At 42.9% G+C, this 22473-nt stretch overlaps 1 protein-coding gene across 2 annotated transcripts in view; it reads left to right on the plus strand.

Annotated features, from left to right (window-relative positions):
- The window catches only part of LOC133482405 (protein jagged-2), a 55606-nt gene that overhangs the window by 18750 nt on the left and 14383 nt on the right, over positions 1-22473 (plus strand). For both annotated transcript variants that reach the window (XM_061782484.1, XM_061782483.1), the window contains exons 3-6: positions 15279-15336; positions 18246-18494; positions 20627-20687; positions 21052-21182. In XM_061782484.1, the coding sequence (XP_061638468.1) occupies positions 15279-15336; positions 18246-18494; positions 20627-20687; positions 21052-21182 (499 nt within the window). The remainder of the gene's footprint in view (positions 1-15278; positions 15337-18245; positions 18495-20626; positions 20688-21051; positions 21183-22473) is intronic.

The following is a 22473-nucleotide window of genomic DNA, read 5'->3' on the forward strand; positions in this document are numbered from 1 at the left end:
CTTCCTTTAACATTTGCCCAATCATATTTTTAAAATTCAATACATTTATTGTATTATTGGAATTAAATGTTTACTTGTATGCTTCCTCTCTTTCCTTAAGAACAGAAAAAAAAAAAAATTGGGGGAAAAAAACCCACTGAAAGTAACATTTAAATTAGGACTGTGAATCCTATCTGCAGGATTTTCTGATTGACAGATTTCACCTTGACAAATAGCATTTTGCAAAAAAAAAAAAAAAACAAAAAAAAAAAAACTTTTTTTTTAATCCTAAATAGTAAATGTTTTAGATAGGCGTATTTTGGCCATCGATCAGGTCGTTGTCACCTGAGTTGGGTTTGGGTTCGGGGACAAAGTGCAGTGTAATCGGTGTGTGTGTATGAGGTTTGTGGACAGAACTCCGTGTAAGAGCTGATGTTATGACGATGACTCAGTAGCCTAATGGCTTGTGGAAAGAAACCATTAAAGTCTCTGTAAACTGAAAGTAAATATGTCTAGAAACTTTAACACCACAGAGAAGAGTGTTGTTCCCAACCCTGTCAAATTGAAATGATTAAAAAAAATTGCCAAGTACACAAAATAAGATATTAAAATCATGAGAACTCAATCCATTCTCAACGCTCTCAGACACTGTGAGTGTCTGCTGAATGTGCTCAAATCACGTCCCACTCAACTGTCAACTGTGAATTAAATATCACTGCTAGTCCTGGAAAAATGCATCTAGCATCTTTGTTATGCCTACAAATTCCTACTGTGCCGGGAATATATATTGCTTAAAGCCTCTGGTGGCTGGACTGTGTCCCACCGTGTCGTCGTGGGGCTTTTCCACGCTGTGACATGAGGCGCTCCAAATTGGCAACGCCACCCCAAATCCCTGATCCAATTGATGGCTGTCATCTTGGACTTAAAAAAAAAACAACACTCCTTGGTCTTCCTCCTTTCTTTGTGTGTTGTGTGCACATTCATGGCCAACAATGAGGCGCTCTAAACTGGCCATGCCAGCGGACTATCCGAATGGAAGATGTATTTTCGTGGTGTAAGGAAAGCCAGCTAGTAACTGCATAACTGATAACTGAACGGATAACTGCGGCACAAAGCTGCTCAAGTTCTTAAATAATGGGGGAGGGGCGACTCAAGCCATGGGCTCGAGTACATCAGTGGGCCCTGTTTTAGCCACACCCAAAAAATCAGGAAAAATGAAAGAGTGGAACTCGTCATCTCCACAATTGAGTTCTACATAGTTTTCAGTCTTTGGTTGTGTTTTCAGCAATTATCTTCAAACGGGTATAATGTAATTACAAACAAATCTTTGGATTCACTATACACGGTCTTTAAGTCCGCTGCAGGCTGATCAATGGGTGTGAAACCGACTGAACTGTTGTTCAGTGTACGGGGTGTCGTGACCAGTGGCTGTCAGTTCAAAATTTGAATGGCCGGTGCACCGGGTGGCAATTTGATAGATGTAACAACCAATCGAAAATGCATGAGCTTTCATGGGGAAGGAAAAAAAAGTTTCTCTATGTTTTCTTTAGAATAATACTTAACTATGTATCTGTGGCTAGAAAGCAAAGTGCCGAGTCTCTGTTGCAGAAATTCACGGGTGCAACAGTAAATGGGGGGATCGATCATTACCAACAGCATCTCAAACTATTCTTTTATCATCGTGTGTTTCCTCTGTTTGTGGTCATCCACTTCTTCCTTGACAATCATGCCATGCTTTTATGGTTCAGTAAAAGATAATGCAGCAGATTATACTGAAAGTGGCTTATACTCAAAACCTCATGCAGGGTCACATTTTTGTTTTTGTTTTTTTGTGATGGTCCACTTCAGTTGCTTTTGGTCGCGTTGCTCGCTTCATGAATTGAGTCTGGCCCTCAGGGGACTTGATCAAACCTGAAATGGCCCCTGATAGAAAAAAGGCTCCCCACCCGTGAGCTAACAATGATGTTGTATTGCGACTATGATAAAGCTCTGTTGATGAGTTATTGACTTGAGTAAACACTTGGGCTAATATTTGGTGACGTTTTAGCCCTGAAAGCAAACAGAGAAAAGTCGATATAGTACGATGGATGCTGCGCATGGTCTTGTCATGGTACGTTGGCGCTGGGATCATGTGAAGCCAGCCAAGGCAAACCAGAAGAGAGGAGCTTTCTTTCTCAGCGCAGTCTCTCTTTCACTCTTTTGTTCTCTAATTGACTCTCCCACGCTCCCTCGCAGCATACCTGCATGTACGCTGATACTCGTGTGCACACACTCGCACGTTTAGGTTTTCCCCTCGATAGGCGGAGCCAAACGGAGCGCTCATGAATCGATCGTACCGCTTCATAATCGAGAGGAGACTATAGAGAGAGTTAATTCCCTTGAGGATATGGTGTTGTGTTGTGTGCTGAAGAGATAACTGAACTAACTGTCACACAATCATCTCAAGGGAAAGCTTTCTTAATGATTTAATTTGTGTGCAAATTGGATTTTGTTGCGAGTGAAATGAGACAAAGGGGTTGCTGTGAATCTAGCCAGTCTGTGTATGTGTGTCTGTGTGCGTGTGCATGTGTGTGTGTCATATATGGAGTCACAAATGTAATATCTTACACAGGTGTAATTACAGCAGATGTTTTCCTTTTGCTGCCAGCAATCAACTTGCTCCAAAGTCTCCTTGCTGTCCGTAAAGCTTGACCCTGCAGTGATGTTGAGCTACGTTATTATTGTTGTCCCTGTGGATTAGACAAAGCGGGCTGAGTTACATTAAAGTTGTGTGGTCACTTGTGTGGATGTTTGACCGCAAATATTTCAAACCATCTTATTTCGGCTCTGTTTTACCATCAGTGGCTCTTTGTACCACTATGGATCACTCCCACTATCGTCTGGCTACACGTAGATAAGATTTGAACATCATTTTATCAAATCTATCCATCCATCCATTTTCTGAACCGCTTGAAACAAACAACCATTCAGAGTCACATTCACACCCACGGGCAATTGAGAGTCTTCAATTAACCTACCGTGCACGTTTTTGGGATGTGGGAGGAAACCGGAGTACCCGGAGAAAACCCACACAGGCACGGGGAGAACACGCAAACTCCACACAGTCGGGGCCGGCATTTGAACCCCGGTCCCCAGAACTGTGAGGCAGATGTGCTAACCAGTCGTCCACCGTGCCGCCCCTTATAAAATCCAATACATGAAATTGATCTGCGTTGAGAAAGGCAGTAATTGTCAGTTTTGATTTACCCTGTCATGGAGGTGTTAACGGAACATCTTAATTATTTGGCAGTATTTGTTTGAGTGGTTAGCACTTCTATCTCACTGTTTTGGAGTTTGGTTTGAAATCCCGACATAACAGAAATCTGAACTTAACAGAAATACAAGAAACACTGAGACAGATCACATTTGATTAGTAAATAAAAGACTGGTAGCCTCAAAAATGTCCGATACGTCCATGATGCAATGAAGCGTGACGACATGCGCATGGGATGTTTTGTGGAAACCCGTGGCCGAGCCACGCAGGCAAGCGGATGAGTTTGGTAATTGGTACGGACCGTTTTCAACAATACTAAAACCGAGCGGGTGTACGGAAACTGGGACAAAATTTGGGGTGAAAAAAAATTGTGGTATGAAAACTGAGGTTCCACTGTACTCAAATCTGACATTTTCACCTTTGCCTTTCATACAGAACCCAGCTATTAGCGCAACTGTGTGCACTTGTACAGAGTGACCTAACATCCTGCTATTGTCAGTGTCAGCATCTAGTGTGTTGTGTAAAATACTTGTTGGACAGCTACCATTGCTTTCGACACCATTTATTGCCATTTATACAGAACAGCAACACTGGAAAAAGGCGCATAAATGTCATCTTTTACAAGCAGTGTGGTTTGTGTTCTGGGGCGAGAGAAACCCACCCCCGACCACACCACACATACACACAATTTTGCACACACACTCCTCCCACTCTATCCTCACTAATGCCCCTTCCTAAAAGTGCCCCTGTGGGTGTAAAGTGACTAGACAAGGTAATTTCCTGCGGAAGTTGCAGAGGAGAAGTGGCGCGGGGGCCCTTTTGGCGAGACAAGGGAAGTGAAGAGAAGGGAAGGGTGGAGAAGGATGCCCTGCGCAGGGGAGGTTAAGAAGCAGGAAGTGGGAAGAAGAGGCGCAGGTGTTTTGGGTGGTATCTACTGAATGTCACATTGTAGCAATAGAACTCACTGGCCACCATATTTGGTACACAATCAAACAAAATCTCAATGCAAGAGCTGTCAGCGAATGGAGTGATTGATCATTTCTAACAGACTCTCAAAATATCTCCACTCTCCTTGATTATTGCGTTCCGCTTCTTCCTCGACAATCTTGCCATTATTTTGTGATTCACTTAAAAATAATACAATACCAAATACTGTATGTGGAGCCTCAAAACCTGGTACAGGGTCGTGGTTTTTCCGTTGCACTGCGTCGGTAGATGTGAAGTGCTTAGCGAGAGTCGGCAACTCTTGGTTGTAGTCACGTTCGGCCACATCGCTTGGTGTGCGGCAGTCCTAAGAAATTGCTTACATTCTGGTGAAAGGTGTGTGTGTGGGGGGGGGGGGGGGGGGGGGTCAAAGTTTTGATGGTATGAACTTTTAATATGTTTACTGTGCTTACTGCACCGTGTCAGTGTTGGAAGTTGCATGAGTAGAAGCTTTGGTTCAAAGAGATGAGATGATGAGACGGCATTAATGCAAGAACCTAGACATGCAATTAGAGGGACGGGGGGTCATGGGAGCGGGCGTGTTTGTTTTAACCATCTGAGGGGCCGGGACGTTGGCCGCCGCTTGATTATACTCTCAAATTAACAATTTAGGAATCAGCCACCGTGAAGGCATGTCTGTGTTTCTCTACAAAAATGTCACAAAAGAAGAACATTGATTTTCTTTTATCTTTGCTCCTGCGAGTAAAAAATTCCATCAATACGACAAGAATCATGTGGAGCGGGAGTGAGCTTTTGTGATTTTTATGTCTTTTATTGAGAGACTCTCAGCGACTAGAAAGCATTGTATTTTATTTTAGTTCAGTGGAGTGGAAATCGATCCTGCGCCTTTTCAGCTTTTTGTGCCAAACGAGTTACACCGAAGAAGCAAGATCACACATGCACACAGCTATGAGGGGCCGTCAGGGACATAATTCAGGATTAGCTCGCTCACACACTACTGAAATACTCTCATGCAAAGTGAAAGCGAAGTGAAAAGCTTTCACATACACTAGTGAAACGCTCTCACACACAACATAATTTCTTTTTTTAAATCATTCACATACAAAAAATAAAACATTTTTACATATTAATTAAAAAATGGCGCCACGGCGGTCGACTAGTTAGCACATCTGCCTCACAGTTCTGAAGACCGGGGTTCAAATCCGGCCCCACCTGTGTGGAGTTTGCATGTTCTCCCTGTGCCGCCGTGGGTTTTGTCCGGGTACTCCGCTTTCCTCCCACGTCCCCAAAACATGCATGGTAGCTTAATTGACGAATCTAAATTGTCTGTAGGTGTGAATGTGAGTGCGAATGGTTGTTTGTTTCTATGTGCCCTGCGATTGGCTGGTTCGATTGGCCGCCTCTCGCCTGAAGACAGCTGGGATAGGCTCCGGCACGCTCGCAACCCTCGTGAGGAGAAGCGGTACAGAAAATGGATGGATAATTAAAAGCTCACAAACAGTGTTGAAATCCTTTAACCCGTAGGTGGCAAACTCAAGGCCCGAGGGCCATATGCGGCCCGCCACATCATTTTATGTGGCCCGCGAAAGCAAATCATGCTCGTCAACTTCTGTGATTTTTGCTAAAATCTGTACCCAAATTCCAAATTGTCATAATAATAAACAATAATGTTGAGATATTGCATTTTTCTGTTACCCAATCCTTCTTGTATAGTAACTTAAACAATGCTTGAACAAACTATTATCCTTGTCTTCTGATTTCAAAACTAGTTATCCCTCAATTTGTTGTTTAATGGTAATCATATCTTGGTGATGATTAAACATTTATATGGTTTCGCTGTTCTAACGGCCTTCTGAGGGAAATCATAACTACAATGCGGCCCGAGACAAAAAAGAGTTTAACACCCCTGCTTTAACCGATCATAGTGAAATTTGCTTATACAATTTATTGAAATACGTGTCTCAGTAGTGTTTGTTTCTAAGAATATTTCACTAGTAAGTGAATACATTTTCAGTTGTGTGAGAGCATTTCACCAGTGTTTCACTAGTCTATGTAAAAGCATTTTACTTGTATACGGTATGTGAGTAAAAAAAAATGTCACTTGTGTGTATGTGAGCATTTTCAGTAGTGTGGACGAGGTAATCCTGGAAAAAGTCCCTGACGGCAGCTCATACACAACCCTGCACTGTCTCTCACTCAAATCTGAGCTTTTGCTGGCAGAATAATAATGGCCGATACTCAATGCGCTTACCTCCACCTCTAATTTGGCATGCAGGTGAACTATGTGCTGTCCAATCCGACTCAGGCCCAGCTGCTGTCATGACAACTGTGTGTGTGTGTGCGTGCGTCCACTGCGTTTGCATATGTGCGCGCTTGTAATTGCCTCGGGCCTCCTCATGCACGAAGTAAGACTTGTCAGGTGCACGAATACATTAAATACACAGCTGCATATCATCATGGTCACGGACAAGTTAGCAAATCAAATATCTTTTGCACGGTGTACATGCCCGCATGTTTAATTGTCAATTAGTCTCCTCCTTTTGCGTGCGTATGACACGCTAATGGACTGACTTCAATTCAATAGACACGCTAATATTGCAGCCTATGGAGACAACACTTGATGCTATCATTTCTTTTTTCCCTCTCCCAGTAATGTAATGCCACTGGAGCCTAAATCCAGGAATCTAATCATCGGCTGCTTAAATGAATGCAGAATGCATAGACACGCCCCTGTTTCTCATTGTGTTGTCATAGCAGTTGATTAAAAATGAAGGAAAAAGTGGGACTTTCAGGTAAATTAAAAACCACTTTCATTCCCCCTTCCAGTCTCGTTTTTACCAGCCTTATTTAAAAATGTCATTTATTAATTGGATTTTGGATTTTACAACTTTCTCTTTGTCTGTTGGTCAATCTGTCGGTCTGTCAGTCCATTGGTCCTTTGCTTATCAGACTTCTTTTTAAAACCTTTTTACACCTTGTATAAGTTTTTCTATAGTGACTTTGTTCTACTACGTTATATAGTAATACTGTATTTGTATTCCTATGTATTACTATATAATATATTCAATGAGTTTATATTTATTGATTCTTTAAAATGGTATCATGATTGTATTATTTTGTATTTCATGTGATCAATATATGCCAACATAGCTTCCTAATTATCATCAATCAAGTCAGTGCTACTACCTCAGAGTCCTTTGAGTTACCAAATACGGTTTCCATGTATTATATTTTGTCCAACATTTTATCATGTTGTCAAGACTGTTGTTATCCCACTAATTCTCCAACAATATAATCATATTATTTTAGGTCCATATCACAAGTCCTTTAATCAGTTAAAGTGTTCCATCAATGGGCTCTTTTGTTAAATGATTTATTCCTTGCTGTCAAATTGTCAGATTGTGTTGCTCTAAAATGAATAATTCTGTTCAATTCTAATAGAGAGAAATACTGTATTGTGTGTGTGTGTGTGTTGCGTGTAGTAGACATGCGTTGTGAAGGGAAATTCCTCTCTCAGGGTTGGGAGTTCTTCCTGTGGCAGAGCTGTGTTTGTACAGCCTGGCTTTGTCGGGATATCCTACCCTGCCCATGTCTGAGCCGCATGCCGGGAGGGGGGGGTTGAGAGGGTATGCTTCATGCTGGGAATAGTAGTACGTAGAGCAGTGGATGTCAGGTTTATTAGGAGTCTTCTCAGATCTTCATTAAACGTGAGTTTGGCCTGTTGTCAACAACCGTCTCAATGAGGGAAGTCTGCACCAGCCGTTGTAATCCTCCTCTCCTTTGGCTTTACCACAGCCTGAAGGGCCCACTTCTAACTGTCTGCTATTTGATTTGAAAATCCCTCATGTGTCTAGCCTTGATGGGCTTAGAGTCTCAGAGCAGGCCCTGATCTTTATGGGAGACAAGGCAAGAAGGTTCAAATCCAGGTCTGGACCTTTCTGTGTAGACCGGGTTCCGGACACGGAACAAAAACATGTACATTAGGGTCATTGATGACTTTAAACTTCCTTTAATTGAATCCATATTTACTATATGGTATTGTTTGGGTGACATCATAGTCCTTTTTTTATTTTTAGTTTGTTTATTGTTGTTTCTTGGCAATTCATCCATTTATTGTATTTTATTTTATTTTTTACAGTAAATTGATTACCATTATCAAAACAGTTTCAAAATTCCTCCATAAAAATACTGTGGTGGCTTGAGATATGAGTTATATATGTGAATTTTCTTTCCTGTGACCATTCGTGTAACTCAAATCATCTTTCCCCACTGAAATGAATGGAAATGCTGTTAATCCATTCCAGCCTCCCAAAAAACCCAAACTAAAATTGTTGTAAATATGATTTTTTTAATAAGAAAAATGGTTATTGCCACTCCCAGTTGAAATTTATTGAAAGACTAATGATAAGACTAAGAGAAATACATTGTACATGTGTATTTAATGTCTGAAAAAAGTTTGCTTTCTTAATGCTAACACACAATGTAAAAGGGCATAGACGGGCTAATGAAACTAGCAACAATTTCACAGTGATATAACCCTTTCAGCAACTGATATTTGAAAATTGTGCAGCAACATTTGCATACTGCCAATATAACAATACTCAACTGCATACTGTGTATTCTTTATCCTCTTCAAAAAAATACTATTACTGCAGCTGACTGAGCTGTCCTCTTTGTGGATATCCAAATACATGTATTACACTGCCTGCTCGTGGCCAAAGTGTGCACACCAGAGGCACTGCACCATACGTGGATGAAATCATGATGCCCAAACGGTCACATTCTTTACATTCTATTCAATTATGTTATTATTGTATGTTTTTATGAAGTACAATACTGTAGAATGTAATTTTTCTTCTTAAAAAACATTTCACAAAAAGATTTTGGGCATTTCCATTCATTTCAATGTTGGAAAAATGATTTCAAATATGAGTGGTTTGAGTTACAAGAAAGAATTCAACTCGTAGGTCAAGGCACCTCTTTATTGTACATTTTAGAGTCTGTACTTTATTTTTATTTTTTTTACTTGAGTAAATGAATCAGTACGGCTAAGGTTGTGATTCATCACTACAAGCTTAATTACTGTCATGGTGGTTTTTGCTAATAATTTGAATGCACATTTGAAACTATTGAGATCCAAGAGTGTAGTTGTTCCCTCATTGAGTTTACGCGTGACAACCGTTTAAGCATTGGCGGAGTTCTGCGCTAATATTAGCAGTGTTTAGCCTTGTCTGCTTGGGTCCACATCAATACACTCACACATTTTCCCACGTTGTAATTTCTCACTTTGACAACACAATGAGCAAAATGTCACTACATCAGATTTTGTTTACATTTCTGTTGCCCGCTTCATGATCTGCATTTATTTTTTCCCCCAATCCTCTCCCTTCTTTCCTTCGTTAATGCCCGCTTGACGTCACACAGCAGTGGCCCGCTTGTGTGTTTTGGAAAGGTGCTCAGGAAGCGCTCGCTAACCTTTTTTATTCTCTTATCGGCTCTTGTCGGGAGTCGTAGTAAGTGTGACCTCTGCGGATGATCCAAATTTAGCAAAAAAAAAAAAAAAAACGTTTCACGGACGCACCTTTCCTGGACCAATGACATCATCTCAACCACATGTCGCAATACCTTCTTTGCCCCACTTTCTCTCTCTCTTGACATGAAACATAATCTCTAAATCACCGTAATGCTAGAGAAATCTTTATCCTCCCCATTTTATTGGTGTTTCTCCTTACACATTTCTCAACTAATTCAAGCCCGGACACCCTGCGGAGGAAATTCATTTATCGCTTATATCGGGGATCTCTTTCTTTTGATCACGACCCATAGCTCGTGACCATAGGTGAGGGTAGGAACGTAGATTGACTGATAAATTGAGAGCTTCGCCTTTTGTCTTAGCTCCTTCTTCACCACGACAGACCAATACAAAGTCCGCATCACTGCAGATGCTGCACCGATCCACCTGTTGATCTCCTGTTCCACTCTTCCCTCACTCGTGAACAAATCCCCAAGATACTTGACCTCGTCCACTTGGGGAAGCATCTCATCCCCAGCCTGGAGAGTGCACTCCACCCTTTTTCAACTGAGGATCATGGTCTAAGATTTCGAGGTGCTGATTTTCATCCTCACTGCTTCTTTCTGGACTGCAAAACACTCCAGTGAGAGTTGAAGACAGAAACGAGTCCGACTTACTGCCGGATATGCGGACCAAACTCTGACACCGGTCGTACGGGGACCGAACAGCCCATATCAGGGGGTTCGGTACCCCATAATCCCGAAGCACCCCCCACAGGACTCCCCGAGGGACACGGTGGAACGCCTTCTCCAAGTCCACAAAACACATGTAGACTGGTTGGGCAGACTTCCATGCACCCTCGAGGACCCTGCCGAGGGTGTAGAGCTGGTCAACTGTTCCACGGCCAGGACGAAAACCACACTGCTCCTCCTGAATCTGAGATTTGACTTCCCAATGGACCCTCTTCTCCAGCACCCCTGAATAGACCTTACCAGGGAGGCTGAGGAGTGTGATCCCTCTGTAGTTTGAACACACCCTCTGGTCCCCTTTCTTAAAAAGGGGTACCACCACCCCAGTCTGCCAATCCAGAGGCACTGTCCCCGATGTCCACGTGATGTTGTAGAGGCGTGCCAACCGGGTGAATCTCATCCACCCCCGGGGCCTTGCCACCGAGGAGCTTTTTAACCACCTCGGTGACCTCAACCTCAGATATAGGAGAGCCTGCCTCAGAGATCCCTTCCTCGTGGGAAGGCTTGTCGGTGGAATTGAGGTCTTTGAAGTATTCTCCCCACCAACTCACAACGTCCCATCGTCAGCAGCTCACATTCCGCTTGGCCAGCCGGTACCCATCAGCTAGCTGCCTCAGGAGTCCAACAGGCTAAAGAGGTCCGATTGGACTCCTTCTTCAGCTTAATGTCATCACTCATTGTTGGTGTCCAATACGTTTGGGCCTGCCAGGTCGGACCGGCATCTTTCCCCACCATCGGAGCCAGCACACCACCAGGTGGGGATCAGTTGACAGCTCCTTCCCTCTATTCACCCAAGTGTATAATACATGTAGCCGCAAGTCAGATGACACTGTCACTCTCACTGTCATTGCCCACGTGACCATTGACCACATTATCCTTTTGGGCTGTGCCCGGTTGGGCCCCATGAGTGTAGACCCGGCCACCAGCCGCTCACCTTCGAGTCCCACCGCCAGGCCTGGCTCCAGAGGGGGGCTCCGGTGACCTGCGTCCAGGCAAGGGAAAACGTATAACAATAGTTGTATACATCATAGGGGTCTTTTGAGCCATGCTTTGATTGGTCCCTCACCTAGGACATGTTTGCCATGGGTGAGCCTTCCAGGGGCATAAAGCCCCAGAGAACTTAGCTCCTCGGATCATTGGGACGCACAAACCCCTCCACCACTAGAAGGTAACGGCTCAAGGAGGGGATTGTTAGTTGAATCATCCATCCATCCATTTTCTGAGCCGCTTCTCCTCACTAGGGTCGCGGGCGTGCTGGAGCCTATCCCAGCTGTCATCGGGCAGGAGGCGGGGTACACCCTGAACTGGTTGCCAGCCAATCGCAGGGCACATAGAAACAAACAACCATTCGCACTCACAGTCATGCCTAGGGGCAATTTAGAGTCTCCAATTAATGCATGTTTTTGGGATGTGGGAGGAAACCGGAGTGCCCGGAGAAAACCCACGCAGGCACGGGGAGAACATGCAAACTCCACACAGGCGGTGACGAGGATTGAACCCCGCACCTCAGAACTGTGAGGCTGACGCTCTAACCAGTCGGCCACCGTGCCGCTAGTTGAATCATATTTAATGCAAAATGTGCCTTCCCCCCAGAAGACTATCAAAAATTTTCTGAAGTCTAGCACATATGTAGCAGAGGTTACATAAAATACTGTAATGCAAACATATGCATATTGTTTATTTAATTGGACCTCGGCACCATGGTTGGCACGTCTGCCTAACACTCCGGAGGTTCTGGGTTTGAATCTCAGCTACACATGCTTTCGTGGATTTTCACTGGGTTCACACCGGCTTCCTTGTGTGAATGTTGATGCTTTCTTATCTATACATGCCCTGCGATTGGCTAGCAGCCAGTCCATGGTGTATCTTGCCGAATGCCAGCTTAGATGGACTCCAGCTCACCCGTGACACGAATGAGGACAAGCGCTTTAGAAAATGGAGGGGTGATGGACTGATGACAAAATGACTTATAATGGCATAATTTGTCAGGACTGTACTGGTTTTACCCTCGGCTATTTATTCATGGTATTCGACTCTCTTGTCTCACGGTTTTAAGATGGAAATAATGAATTTTAATGGCAGGTCTGTCTGCGAGCTTCCTGCTCTCCGTAGCCCTCAATGAACTGTTGCCCTGCACATCTCATTAGCACCATGCCTTCGAACACTGTGTGTGTGTTTGTGTGTGTTTTATCTTATCGCCTGTCTTTTCTCCTTTTTGTCGTTCCCTCTAATCTTTCCACTCTCTTATATCTCCACGTGTTTGTTTCCCCTCCCTCTGACCTCTTTGTTCTCCTCATTCATCACATATCTCAACATCCTACTAGTGATTTTGTATTTTATTTTCCCCCTCACCTACTCTTGTTTTCCTCCCTTTCACCTTGATCTCTTTCCTTACTCATCACAGTATTTCCCTTGACCGGCTTATCTTTTCCCATACGGTTGTTTTCACGCCCCCTTTGAAAGAGCCCCAACACAGCAAAGTAATGTAAGCGACATGCCTCATTTATTCAATGAGCGCTTTTATATTCAAAATATTTTAATGAGCCACAGAGATGACTTTTTTCATCTAATATACATTCAAACATGTTTACTATGACAATAGTTTCTTAAATGTCTTCATATTTTGTGAAGCAGGAGAAGGGAAACTGCTGTAAAACAGGCCAAAATGCACATGTCAGGGAGTGAGGCAGGGCGAGAGACTTGTCACATGCAGTACTAATCGATGTGGTTTAACCAAATGGGAAAGCGTGGGAATAAGCCTTTTGTCTAATTTCTCGGCTAAGGCGTTCCAGAGTACTGGAGCCCAAATATAGAAAGCTGTAGAACCTTCTGACTTTTTTGTTGTTGGTTGTTTTAGCTCTCGGAATCATCAAAAGACCAGCATGTTGTAAGTATAAGGCTCTGGATGGAAAACAAGGTGCAACTAAGTCAGTAAGATAGGAAGGCACTTAGCCGTGGATGATGTTATGACTAAGTAGCAAAAGGAAAAATAGGAGGCTTGAAGTGGGTCATGCAAATAGTTATTAATTGAGGCAAAGTGTCTTTTATATTGACGTACTACTGTTTTTGAGGAAATATGGTAGACTTTCTTCCAGCACTCGTCATATTTACAGATCCGACTTAATAGTTTTTCGAGGTACGAGCAGTCACTCAGCCGTTTTTTTTAATTTGACTGTCGAGGGCAAACTTGAGATACGAGCGCAGTCTGGTGGCAGTGAACTCAACACAACTCGCATCACAATAAGCAGCACTTTGGCAAATAGTGAAAATTGTTTCCAAAATGAGGCTTCAAACTGTTTAACACCACTCCCACTCAAGTTTAAACATAAAACTAGGAGAATGATGGTGTCTTTTTAAAACCTACGCATAGCTTAGCCTTTAGTCAGCAAGCTTAATGCTAGTGCTAACACCTAATGGAAAACACATGTAAAACCTTTTTAGCAACTGATATTTAAACACGGCGGCACGGTGAACGACTGGTTAGAGCGTCTGCCTCACAGTTCTGAGGACCCGGGTTCAATCCCCGGGCCCCGCCTGTGTGGAGTTTGCATGTTCTCCCCGTGCCTGCGTGGGTTTTCTCCGGGCACTCCGGTTTCCTCCCGCATCCCAAAAACATGCATTAATTGGAGACTCTAAATTGCCCGTAGGCATGACTGTGAGTGCGAATGGTTGTTTGTTTCTATGTGCCCTGCAATTGGCTGGCAACCAGTTCAGGGTGTACCCCGCCTCCCGCCCGATGACAGCTGGGATAGGCTCCAGCACGCCCGCGACCCTAGTGAGGAGAAGCGGCTCAGAAAATGGATGGATGGATGGCACAGCAACAGATTTTGACATTCAATAAAACAGTACTTAGTCATATATTCTTTATCTTCAAAGAGAATCTGAGATGTCTCTACTGTACAGACGTCCATGTACAGTATACCCGTCTGTCTGTCTGTCTTATATTGCCACTAGGACAATGGCCATTCAATTGATGGAAAGGGTGACAATTTTTAACATTTCTTTTAATTCTCTTTCATTTTGTCATTATTGTGTTTTTATAAAGTACATTATTATAATTACTCTTTTTCACTTCAAAAAGACATTAAAAATGTCATTGTTTTTTTGGGTGGTTAGAGCGTGACGGATTAATGGCATTTTCATTCATTTGATGGTTTGAGATGCGAGTGATTTGAGTTACGAGCGTGGTCTCTGAATAAATTAAACTCTCTCAAACCACCATTGCATGTCATAAAATTAAAAAGTTTTTTTTAGTATGTTTATTTCTATAAAAAAATAACTAATATCAGCTCGAAACTTGTGTGTTTAACTGACCTTTTTTTTTTTTTTTTTTTACATTTTTTTGTACGAACCCTGTAGCATCTCCCACAGCAATTTTCACCTTCCAGTCGTCATTTCGCACCTTCCACACCACAATCTGCCTCCTGCACACCACTATGCTCCTTCGTCTCCATCCTATCTTCCTCTCTCCACTTCTTCTTCCCCACCCCGGCTCTCACAATAACAACATGACCATACTGAAGCGCTTTGGGTGACGACAATCACAGAATAATAACAAACGTTGGTTTGCAATATGCACGGCTGTGTGGCATAAACGTATTCATCAGAAAAGAGTGAATCTCTTATCTTTAATGTGTAATATACCTGCGAGCTCAATGTCACCTATCGAAGGTGGGTTGCGTATCTGCGCATAAGGCTATGAATAATAATGTGTTTCTACATTTTACACATCGGAATGCTTTATCGGAATCTATACAGGGTTAACCAACAAATACACCAAGTACAAATTGGAAAAAAAAAAAAACTCAAACGTTGTTTTTTGTATTTTCCCACCCTACAGAAGTCCTTCTCTTTGGTGCTGGAGGCTCAGGATGATGACAACAGCACATCACAACCAGGTACAGTACATATATTTACTGTGTTTATTCAAGCATTTGTCCTTGTGGGGGACCAGAGCACCCTTAAGAGCTACATCAGACTGATTTTCAAATAATTTTAGCTGCATTGAAGTGTATAAAGCGACATTTACACTATGTTTTGGGCGATCACGGCAGCCCCGTTTCAGGTGCCTGTGGACAAAACGTGTTTGGTGGTGATACAACACAGAGGGCGGCACGGTGGACGACTGGTTAGAGCATCAGCCTCACAGTTCTGAGGACCGTGGTTCAATCCCCGGCCCCGCCTGTGTGGAGTTTGCATGTTCTCCCCGTGCCTGCGTGGGTTTTCTCCGGGCACTCCGGTTTCCCCCCACATCCCAAAAACATGCATGAATTGGAGACTCTAAATTGCCCGTAGGCATGACTGAGTGCGAATGTTTGTTTTTTCCGATTGGCTGGCAACCAGTTCAGGGTGTACCCCGCCTCCTGCCCGATGACAGCTGGGATAGGCTCCAGCACCCCCGCGACCCTAGTGAGGAGAAGCGGCTCAGAAAATGGATGGATGGACAACACAGAGGGATGGGCAAACGTGATCGACTGTGATTGCCGTGGATGTCCGGCAAGATCTTCAAATTGTTAAAACATTTGCCACAGCAGCCACGGTGCGGAGAAATGCACCCAAGATGGAACTAAAGTGGGGCCAGTGTTCCCACAGTTGCCTTGAAAATGTAACTTAGTTACTTTACTGATTACTCTAGTTCAGAAGTAACTAAGTTAGATTACAAGTAACTTTTTAGTTACTTTCAGCAGCAGGAATATCACTTATCCGCAGTACAAAAAAAAAACATTAGCTTAACCATACTCATTACTTGGTAAAAAACGTCACATAGTTATAGAATGATGTCATCAACATGAACCAATAACTGAAATATTTGTGAAGTTGAAGCCACATTAAATGAGCGACGTAGTGCAGACTTGACATGCCAAATACAGTAAGTACCTAAACATGTAAACAAGCACACCATTCTCAAGACTCTTAACTGATTGATAGATAAGACAGACAGACTGCAGCAACCCGACATATTGTTTGGGTTTTGTGTTTTCCAATTGTGTGGGGCTTCATGAAGGCAACTGTGTGTGTGTGTCTGTGCGTGTGCGTGCATGCATGTACGTAAATGTGAGAGAGTGGTGGTTAAATGTTGGACTTGGGGGAAACAGACAGGACTGCACTTAATGTTGTTTTAAAAGCATGATTGCAGCCAACAGAACAGACTTGTTGGTAGCTTTTCCTGATTTCATCCCCCAACAACACACACACACACACACACACACACACACAGTGTGTAGTGATGGCTTCCTCGTTCCTGTCATGCAGCCCTTTCATCCCGCCATCCTCCGCCTCCTCCTCCTCCTCGTGGTGCCAGTTGATGTAGCGTGGCTTCATCCCCAAAAAGATAGCGGAGATAATAATAATGGGGTGGCTCGCGTTTACTTTCCCCCATCGTTCTTCCCATCTCCTTGTCATTACCGTCCAGCTCCATCTGAGGGCCAGACAGCTAGCTCCCTTCTCTGCCGCTGTGCAGCCGGCCTAACGCGAGGCGTCCTGCAAGCAAGGCAGAACCGCCGTTTAATCAAAGAAGATTACTGGCTGTACCCCTCAAACTGCCCTTGACGATATATACTGAAAAGACATTAAGCACTTGGAGGACACAATGACTTTGAATAAGATAGTGCCGGTATTATTATGCAAGGTCTATTTAAATTGGGTTCAACTTTTCATCACAAGTGATTTAATAAGCAGCTCAAAGGCAAGTGGACCAATGTCAGAGCAAGCCCCACCACACTGCGTTATTGCAGAGGTGGGTCATAGCGTGCTACATTTACTCTGTTATATTTACTTAAGTAACATTTTGCATACATTTTACTTCACCGAATAGTATTAGTTCAAAATATTTCTTAGCTTTACTTGAATATGTTTGTTAAGAAGAAACACTAATTTTACTCCATTCCACTCAGCTAAATTCCGCTTACTACTTTTCATTTTATCTAGAGCATATCAATTATTGCTCTTGCGCGAATCCAACATACTGTAACCGCTAATGACAATTAACTCCATTTCGCCAATCAAACGGAGCCAGACAGTCACATGACCACACACAATCTCGCATATGCCCCCTTATTACTGTACAGTACAAAATTATTGTTTTGTAGGGTTTTTTTTTTTACAAGGCCTAAAACACCTGGTACAGTACAAAGTTGTTGTCAACAAATGTATTTAAAAAAAAAAAAAAAAAAAGCTTAAACAATATTTTAAAGTTTCAAAATGTATCATTTTATCAAATATTTATGCTGGAACTAACAGACTTTGTCAACGGCAGTTTAAGTGACAAATGGAAACTATTTTTGGACACATTGTTCAGTCGCGACAGTCCGTTTTATCCAATACCCGTTGTATCGGAGTCCATTTTATCGAGGGTCTTTTGTATATCCGTACAATGATAATAATAATGCATTACACATATATAGTGCTTTTCTAGGCACTCAAAGACACTTTACAATTTCATGCATTATTTATTCTCTTCAGTCAGACCTTGGTGTTGGTAAGCTACTCGTGTTGCCACAGCAGCTCAAGGGCAGTCTGACAGACACATGGCTGCCATTCTGCGCCTGCGGCCCCTCCAACCATCTCAAGCATCCAACCACATTCCTTCGTAGGCAATGTGGGCTCAGTATATTGTCCAGGGACACACCGACAACATGTGCTCGGCCAGAGATACGAACGGGCAACCCTCCGGTTTCAGGGCGCCTGCTTACCCTCTGTACCACACCCCACAGATAATGATGAATTATAATATACCCAAATATCCAATATGTACAGTATGTATCCAAAGTTTAAAGAGGTGTGTTTTCTTCTCCCTCTGCTTCCTCAGATCAGCTGATAGAGCGTGTTCTTCTCTCATCCATGTTGAATCCCGGAGAGCAGTGGCAGGCGTACCGCCACCACGGCCGCTACTTCAGCCTGGAGTACCGCCTCCGCTTTCGCTGTGACTCCACCTACTTTGGGCCCTTCTGCAACAAGTTCTGCCGGGCCCGCGACGACTTCTTTGGACACTTCAACTGCGACCCCACCGGTTCCAAGGTCTGCATAGAAGGCTGGACGGGACCCGAGTGCAAAGAAGGTCAGCTGCTACACCGCTCCACTAATAATTAATTGATTTGAATATAGCCTCGGTGGACGACTGTTTAGCACATCTACCTCACAGTTCTGAGGACCCGGGTTCAATTCTGGCCTCGCCTGTGTGGCGTTTGCATGCTCTCCCTGTGCCTGCGTGGGTTTTCTCCAGGTACTCCGGTTTCCTCTCACATCCCAAAAACATGCATGGTACTTTAATTGAAAAGTTAAAGTCTAAATTGCCATTTGGTGTGAATGTGAGTGCAAATGGTTGGTTGTTTTTGTGCCTGCAATTGGCTGGCGACCAGTTCAGGGTGTACACCTCCTCTTGCCCATAGATAGGTGGGATAGGCTCTAGCACCCCCCGGGACCCAAGTGAGGATAAGCGGTACGGAAAATGGATGAATGGATGAATGGACAAATAAACCTGTTTTTGTTTTTTTTCCATCGGCCTACTGACACTTATGATTGAGACCTGCCTAGCAATAAGTGACCATGCGCTTCTGTGGATCTATGTTGTTGCATCTGCTAGATTGCTCCAACTTTCTTTGAATAGAAATGTTAATCATGAAAGATTACAGTACTTGTACAAATGTATCTGACCACCATCCAAAGTAAGGTTTATGCCGCAGCCACCCACAATAAACCACTCTTTCACCAAAATGATATTTTTAGTGCTAAAATGTTATCCATGAATTTTCTAATTCCTGAACAGAAAAAAAAGAGTTGCGATGTGTTACTGTACTTGATTCATTTTTGACTTCTCAGAGAAGCTTAGATTTCTGGTATGAAAAGGTGAATTCAGTTTTAAAGTTCTTATTATTGTTCAACATTTAAAAATTTCCAGAGCTTACCGAAATTTAAACTTTACCCATTAAAGCACTTCCATGATGCCGATTGTCTCTTTTTGCTTCTATGACAGGGGGTCTAATATTAATGTTAATATTATTATTAAGCACTGGGCATCACTGTACATCAGACAGTAAGTGTAGTTTTTCTAGTATGTCGCCTACTTGAATAAATGAGTCGCCATTTTGCCTATAAAAAAACCCAAAACACCAGAACTGGAAATAACACATTTGCATTTGAAAAGCTCATTCTTCACCTGTGTGTGTGACTCATCTGCTGGATATGAACTCTGTGACCACCAAGCCCTTGCCTCTGTGTCGCAATGGCTCAAATGGAATGAAGGAAACCAAAGTGGAAACCGTGGAAAAAAATGCAGATAGTTTTAGGACATCCTGCACCCATTAGCACGCCGCCCTTGCCTCGCCCCATCAGCCTTCCTCCTCAGCAGGTTGCTGATTGGACCACGGACGTGCAGGAAGTCTGGAAAAATTACCCCGAGTGTCACCCCCTTTAACGCATCATTGTGATGAATTGGAAGGGGTTTTGGGACATGGTGCAACAGTTTTTTTAATGGGATTTTACAAAATACAGGCAAGTGCAAATTTACAATTATTATAAGAGAATAAATAACGTTGCGTTTTTAAAATCACGACATAGCTTTGCTCGTCTGTTTCGCTTAATGCTAACAAACAATGCAAAATGCCATATAGAGGCTAATGAATAGCATCGATGTTGTGGTGTAATAACAATAATAAGAAAAGAGTGATGCAACACTTGTAGACAGATAATATGATGATAACCACAGGCATACATACTTTATCCACAGCTAAGAATGACTAATATTACTGTGGCTTACTGAGGAGTGACCGTATGTCCCTGTGTATATCTGTAAATCTGTATTATTCTGCCCCCAAATCGGCAATGCGTGCACAACAGAAGGAGCAGCACAATATCCATTGAGTTAAAAAAAAATGTGGCAAAAACTGTTTCATTCTTTCATTTTATTTAGATATGTCTTTACTGTATGTTTTTGTAAAGTGCAATGTTATAGAGCCACAAAAATTTTATTGCCCGATAAAGGGTTAAAAAAACAAAACGTTTTTTGCAGGTTATTTTGGGGAGGCTGGCACGGATTAATATCTTTCTATTCATTTCATCAGTGAGAAAAGATGAGTTGAGATACAAGTCTTATGAGCGACGAGTGTGATCACGGATGGAATTAAACTTGAATCTCATGACACCACTGTACTAGTTTTCTAGTTTCTAATGTGCGTGTGTATGTTTTTGCAGCGGTGTGCAGGCAAGGATGTCACCAGGCCCACGGCTCTTGCACCGTACCTGGGGAATGCACGTGAGTGACCTGCACTGTGTGTAATATTCTACTCACTGACAACCTGAGCTCCAATACGTGAGCTGAATCCTAATTTCTGCCTTTACAAAGCTAATAATGCTCACTTTTGAATGTTATGTCTTTTTTTTTTTTAATCCAATTAGATTGTGCGGGTGTACCTAATTTTGTGGCCAGTGATTGCAGAAATAAACCTTGTCTTCAATTTGTTTTTGTGATGCTACCATGCACTGGGTGTTGGCCTTAGCTATGGGAGAATGAGCTCCTCGTCTGTCAAGGATGTTGCGCTTTGGCTGAGAAGCGCGTCGCTATGCAGATTGAATCAAGAGAATGTAAAAGTGGTCCAATTCACCGATCTTCTCTTCAGGTGTCACTATGGCTGGACGGGGCCTCTGTGCGACCAGTGTGTGACGTTCCCCGGTTGTGTGTACGGGAGCTGCACTGAACCCTGGCAGTGTGTGTGCGATGTCAACTGGGGAGGTCTGCTGTGTGACAAAGGTATACACATACAAAACATACAGTACCTAGATAGATAAAGGGATTTTGGGGGGGGGGATTATCCTTTTGGTTTGATTTCACACAAGAATGAATAAATAAAAGTAGCGAACGGCATGTCGATCATTGTAACGGAGTAAAAGTATCGATCCTTCTTCACATAAATACTCAAGTAAAAGTAAAAAGTACAGTGCATTTAAAGTACCCCTGCAAAGAAAGGCTTCACCTACTCCTCCTCTCAATGTGGTGTGGGAGGGGGAATTAGGGACCCTGACCCCTCTGCCCATGGGATGTTGCATTGTGCAGAGGAAAGGTGATAGCCTTGGGTACGGCCATTGTGGGCCTGGAACTGTAGGTGGGGTCCTTATGCTAGTGAAGACAAAAGAGACAGAGAACACTGTGCAAATTGTGTGTGTATATGTCTGTGTAATTCTATTCACCGTATGGTTAATATTTGTTTCTTTCTGCTAACAATTGAAGGCACCGCTTTGCAGTAAGGGTGACAAATGGTTTCTAAGTAGTTTAATAATAATGTTATTAATATGTTCTACATTAGGTGTTGACTCACTGTAGGTCAACACCTTAGATGGATGGATAGGTAGATGATAGCTAGATAGCTGGAGGGATGATAGATATAGTGATAGATGATAGATAGATGGATGAGTGATAGATGAATGGCGAGCTGGATGAATAAGTATTTCTCGTATATAATACGCTCTCGTATATAATACGCTCTCGAGTATAATACGCAACCCCGAAATTGACCAACAAAATCAGGATCACTATGTATAATACTCACGATCACTATGTATAATACGCACCATTGATTTGGTATTTGCTATCCATGCTCAAAACATGAAGTATTATTCGTATTTTATTTGTTTTTTCAAAGAAATATTCTGTTCCGTTGCACTGACATTCATGTCACTTCACCTCACCATGCATTTCTACTTGAGTTCTCATATTAACAAAGAACAAAGATGGTGATCGACTCAAATTAATGCTCGATGATAAGTATAAGTATAACATTTTAATAGTACTGTTTAAAATAGTACAGTCTTACGGGATTTGCTGCAACGGGGTGCCATGTTGGCCCTGTCCTCTGATGACGGGACAGGTCAAAAGAAGTCCGCATGTAGCGAATGCTGACTTGGGGAAGCGCGGCATTGTCTTTGCGGTGCTTGTTTCTCGCACGAGTGCTCCCCTCGGAGTCGACAGCGTTCGATGAATCGGGGTGTGTTTTTTTTCACCGGCCATTTTTGAGCTGCAAGTCCATAGATGCTACCAGCAAGCA

This window comes from Phyllopteryx taeniolatus, chromosome 8 (assembly GCF_024500385.1).
Source record: "Phyllopteryx taeniolatus isolate TA_2022b chromosome 8, UOR_Ptae_1.2, whole genome shotgun sequence".
Lineage (NCBI taxonomy): Eukaryota > Metazoa > Chordata > Actinopteri > Syngnathiformes > Syngnathidae > Phyllopteryx > Phyllopteryx taeniolatus.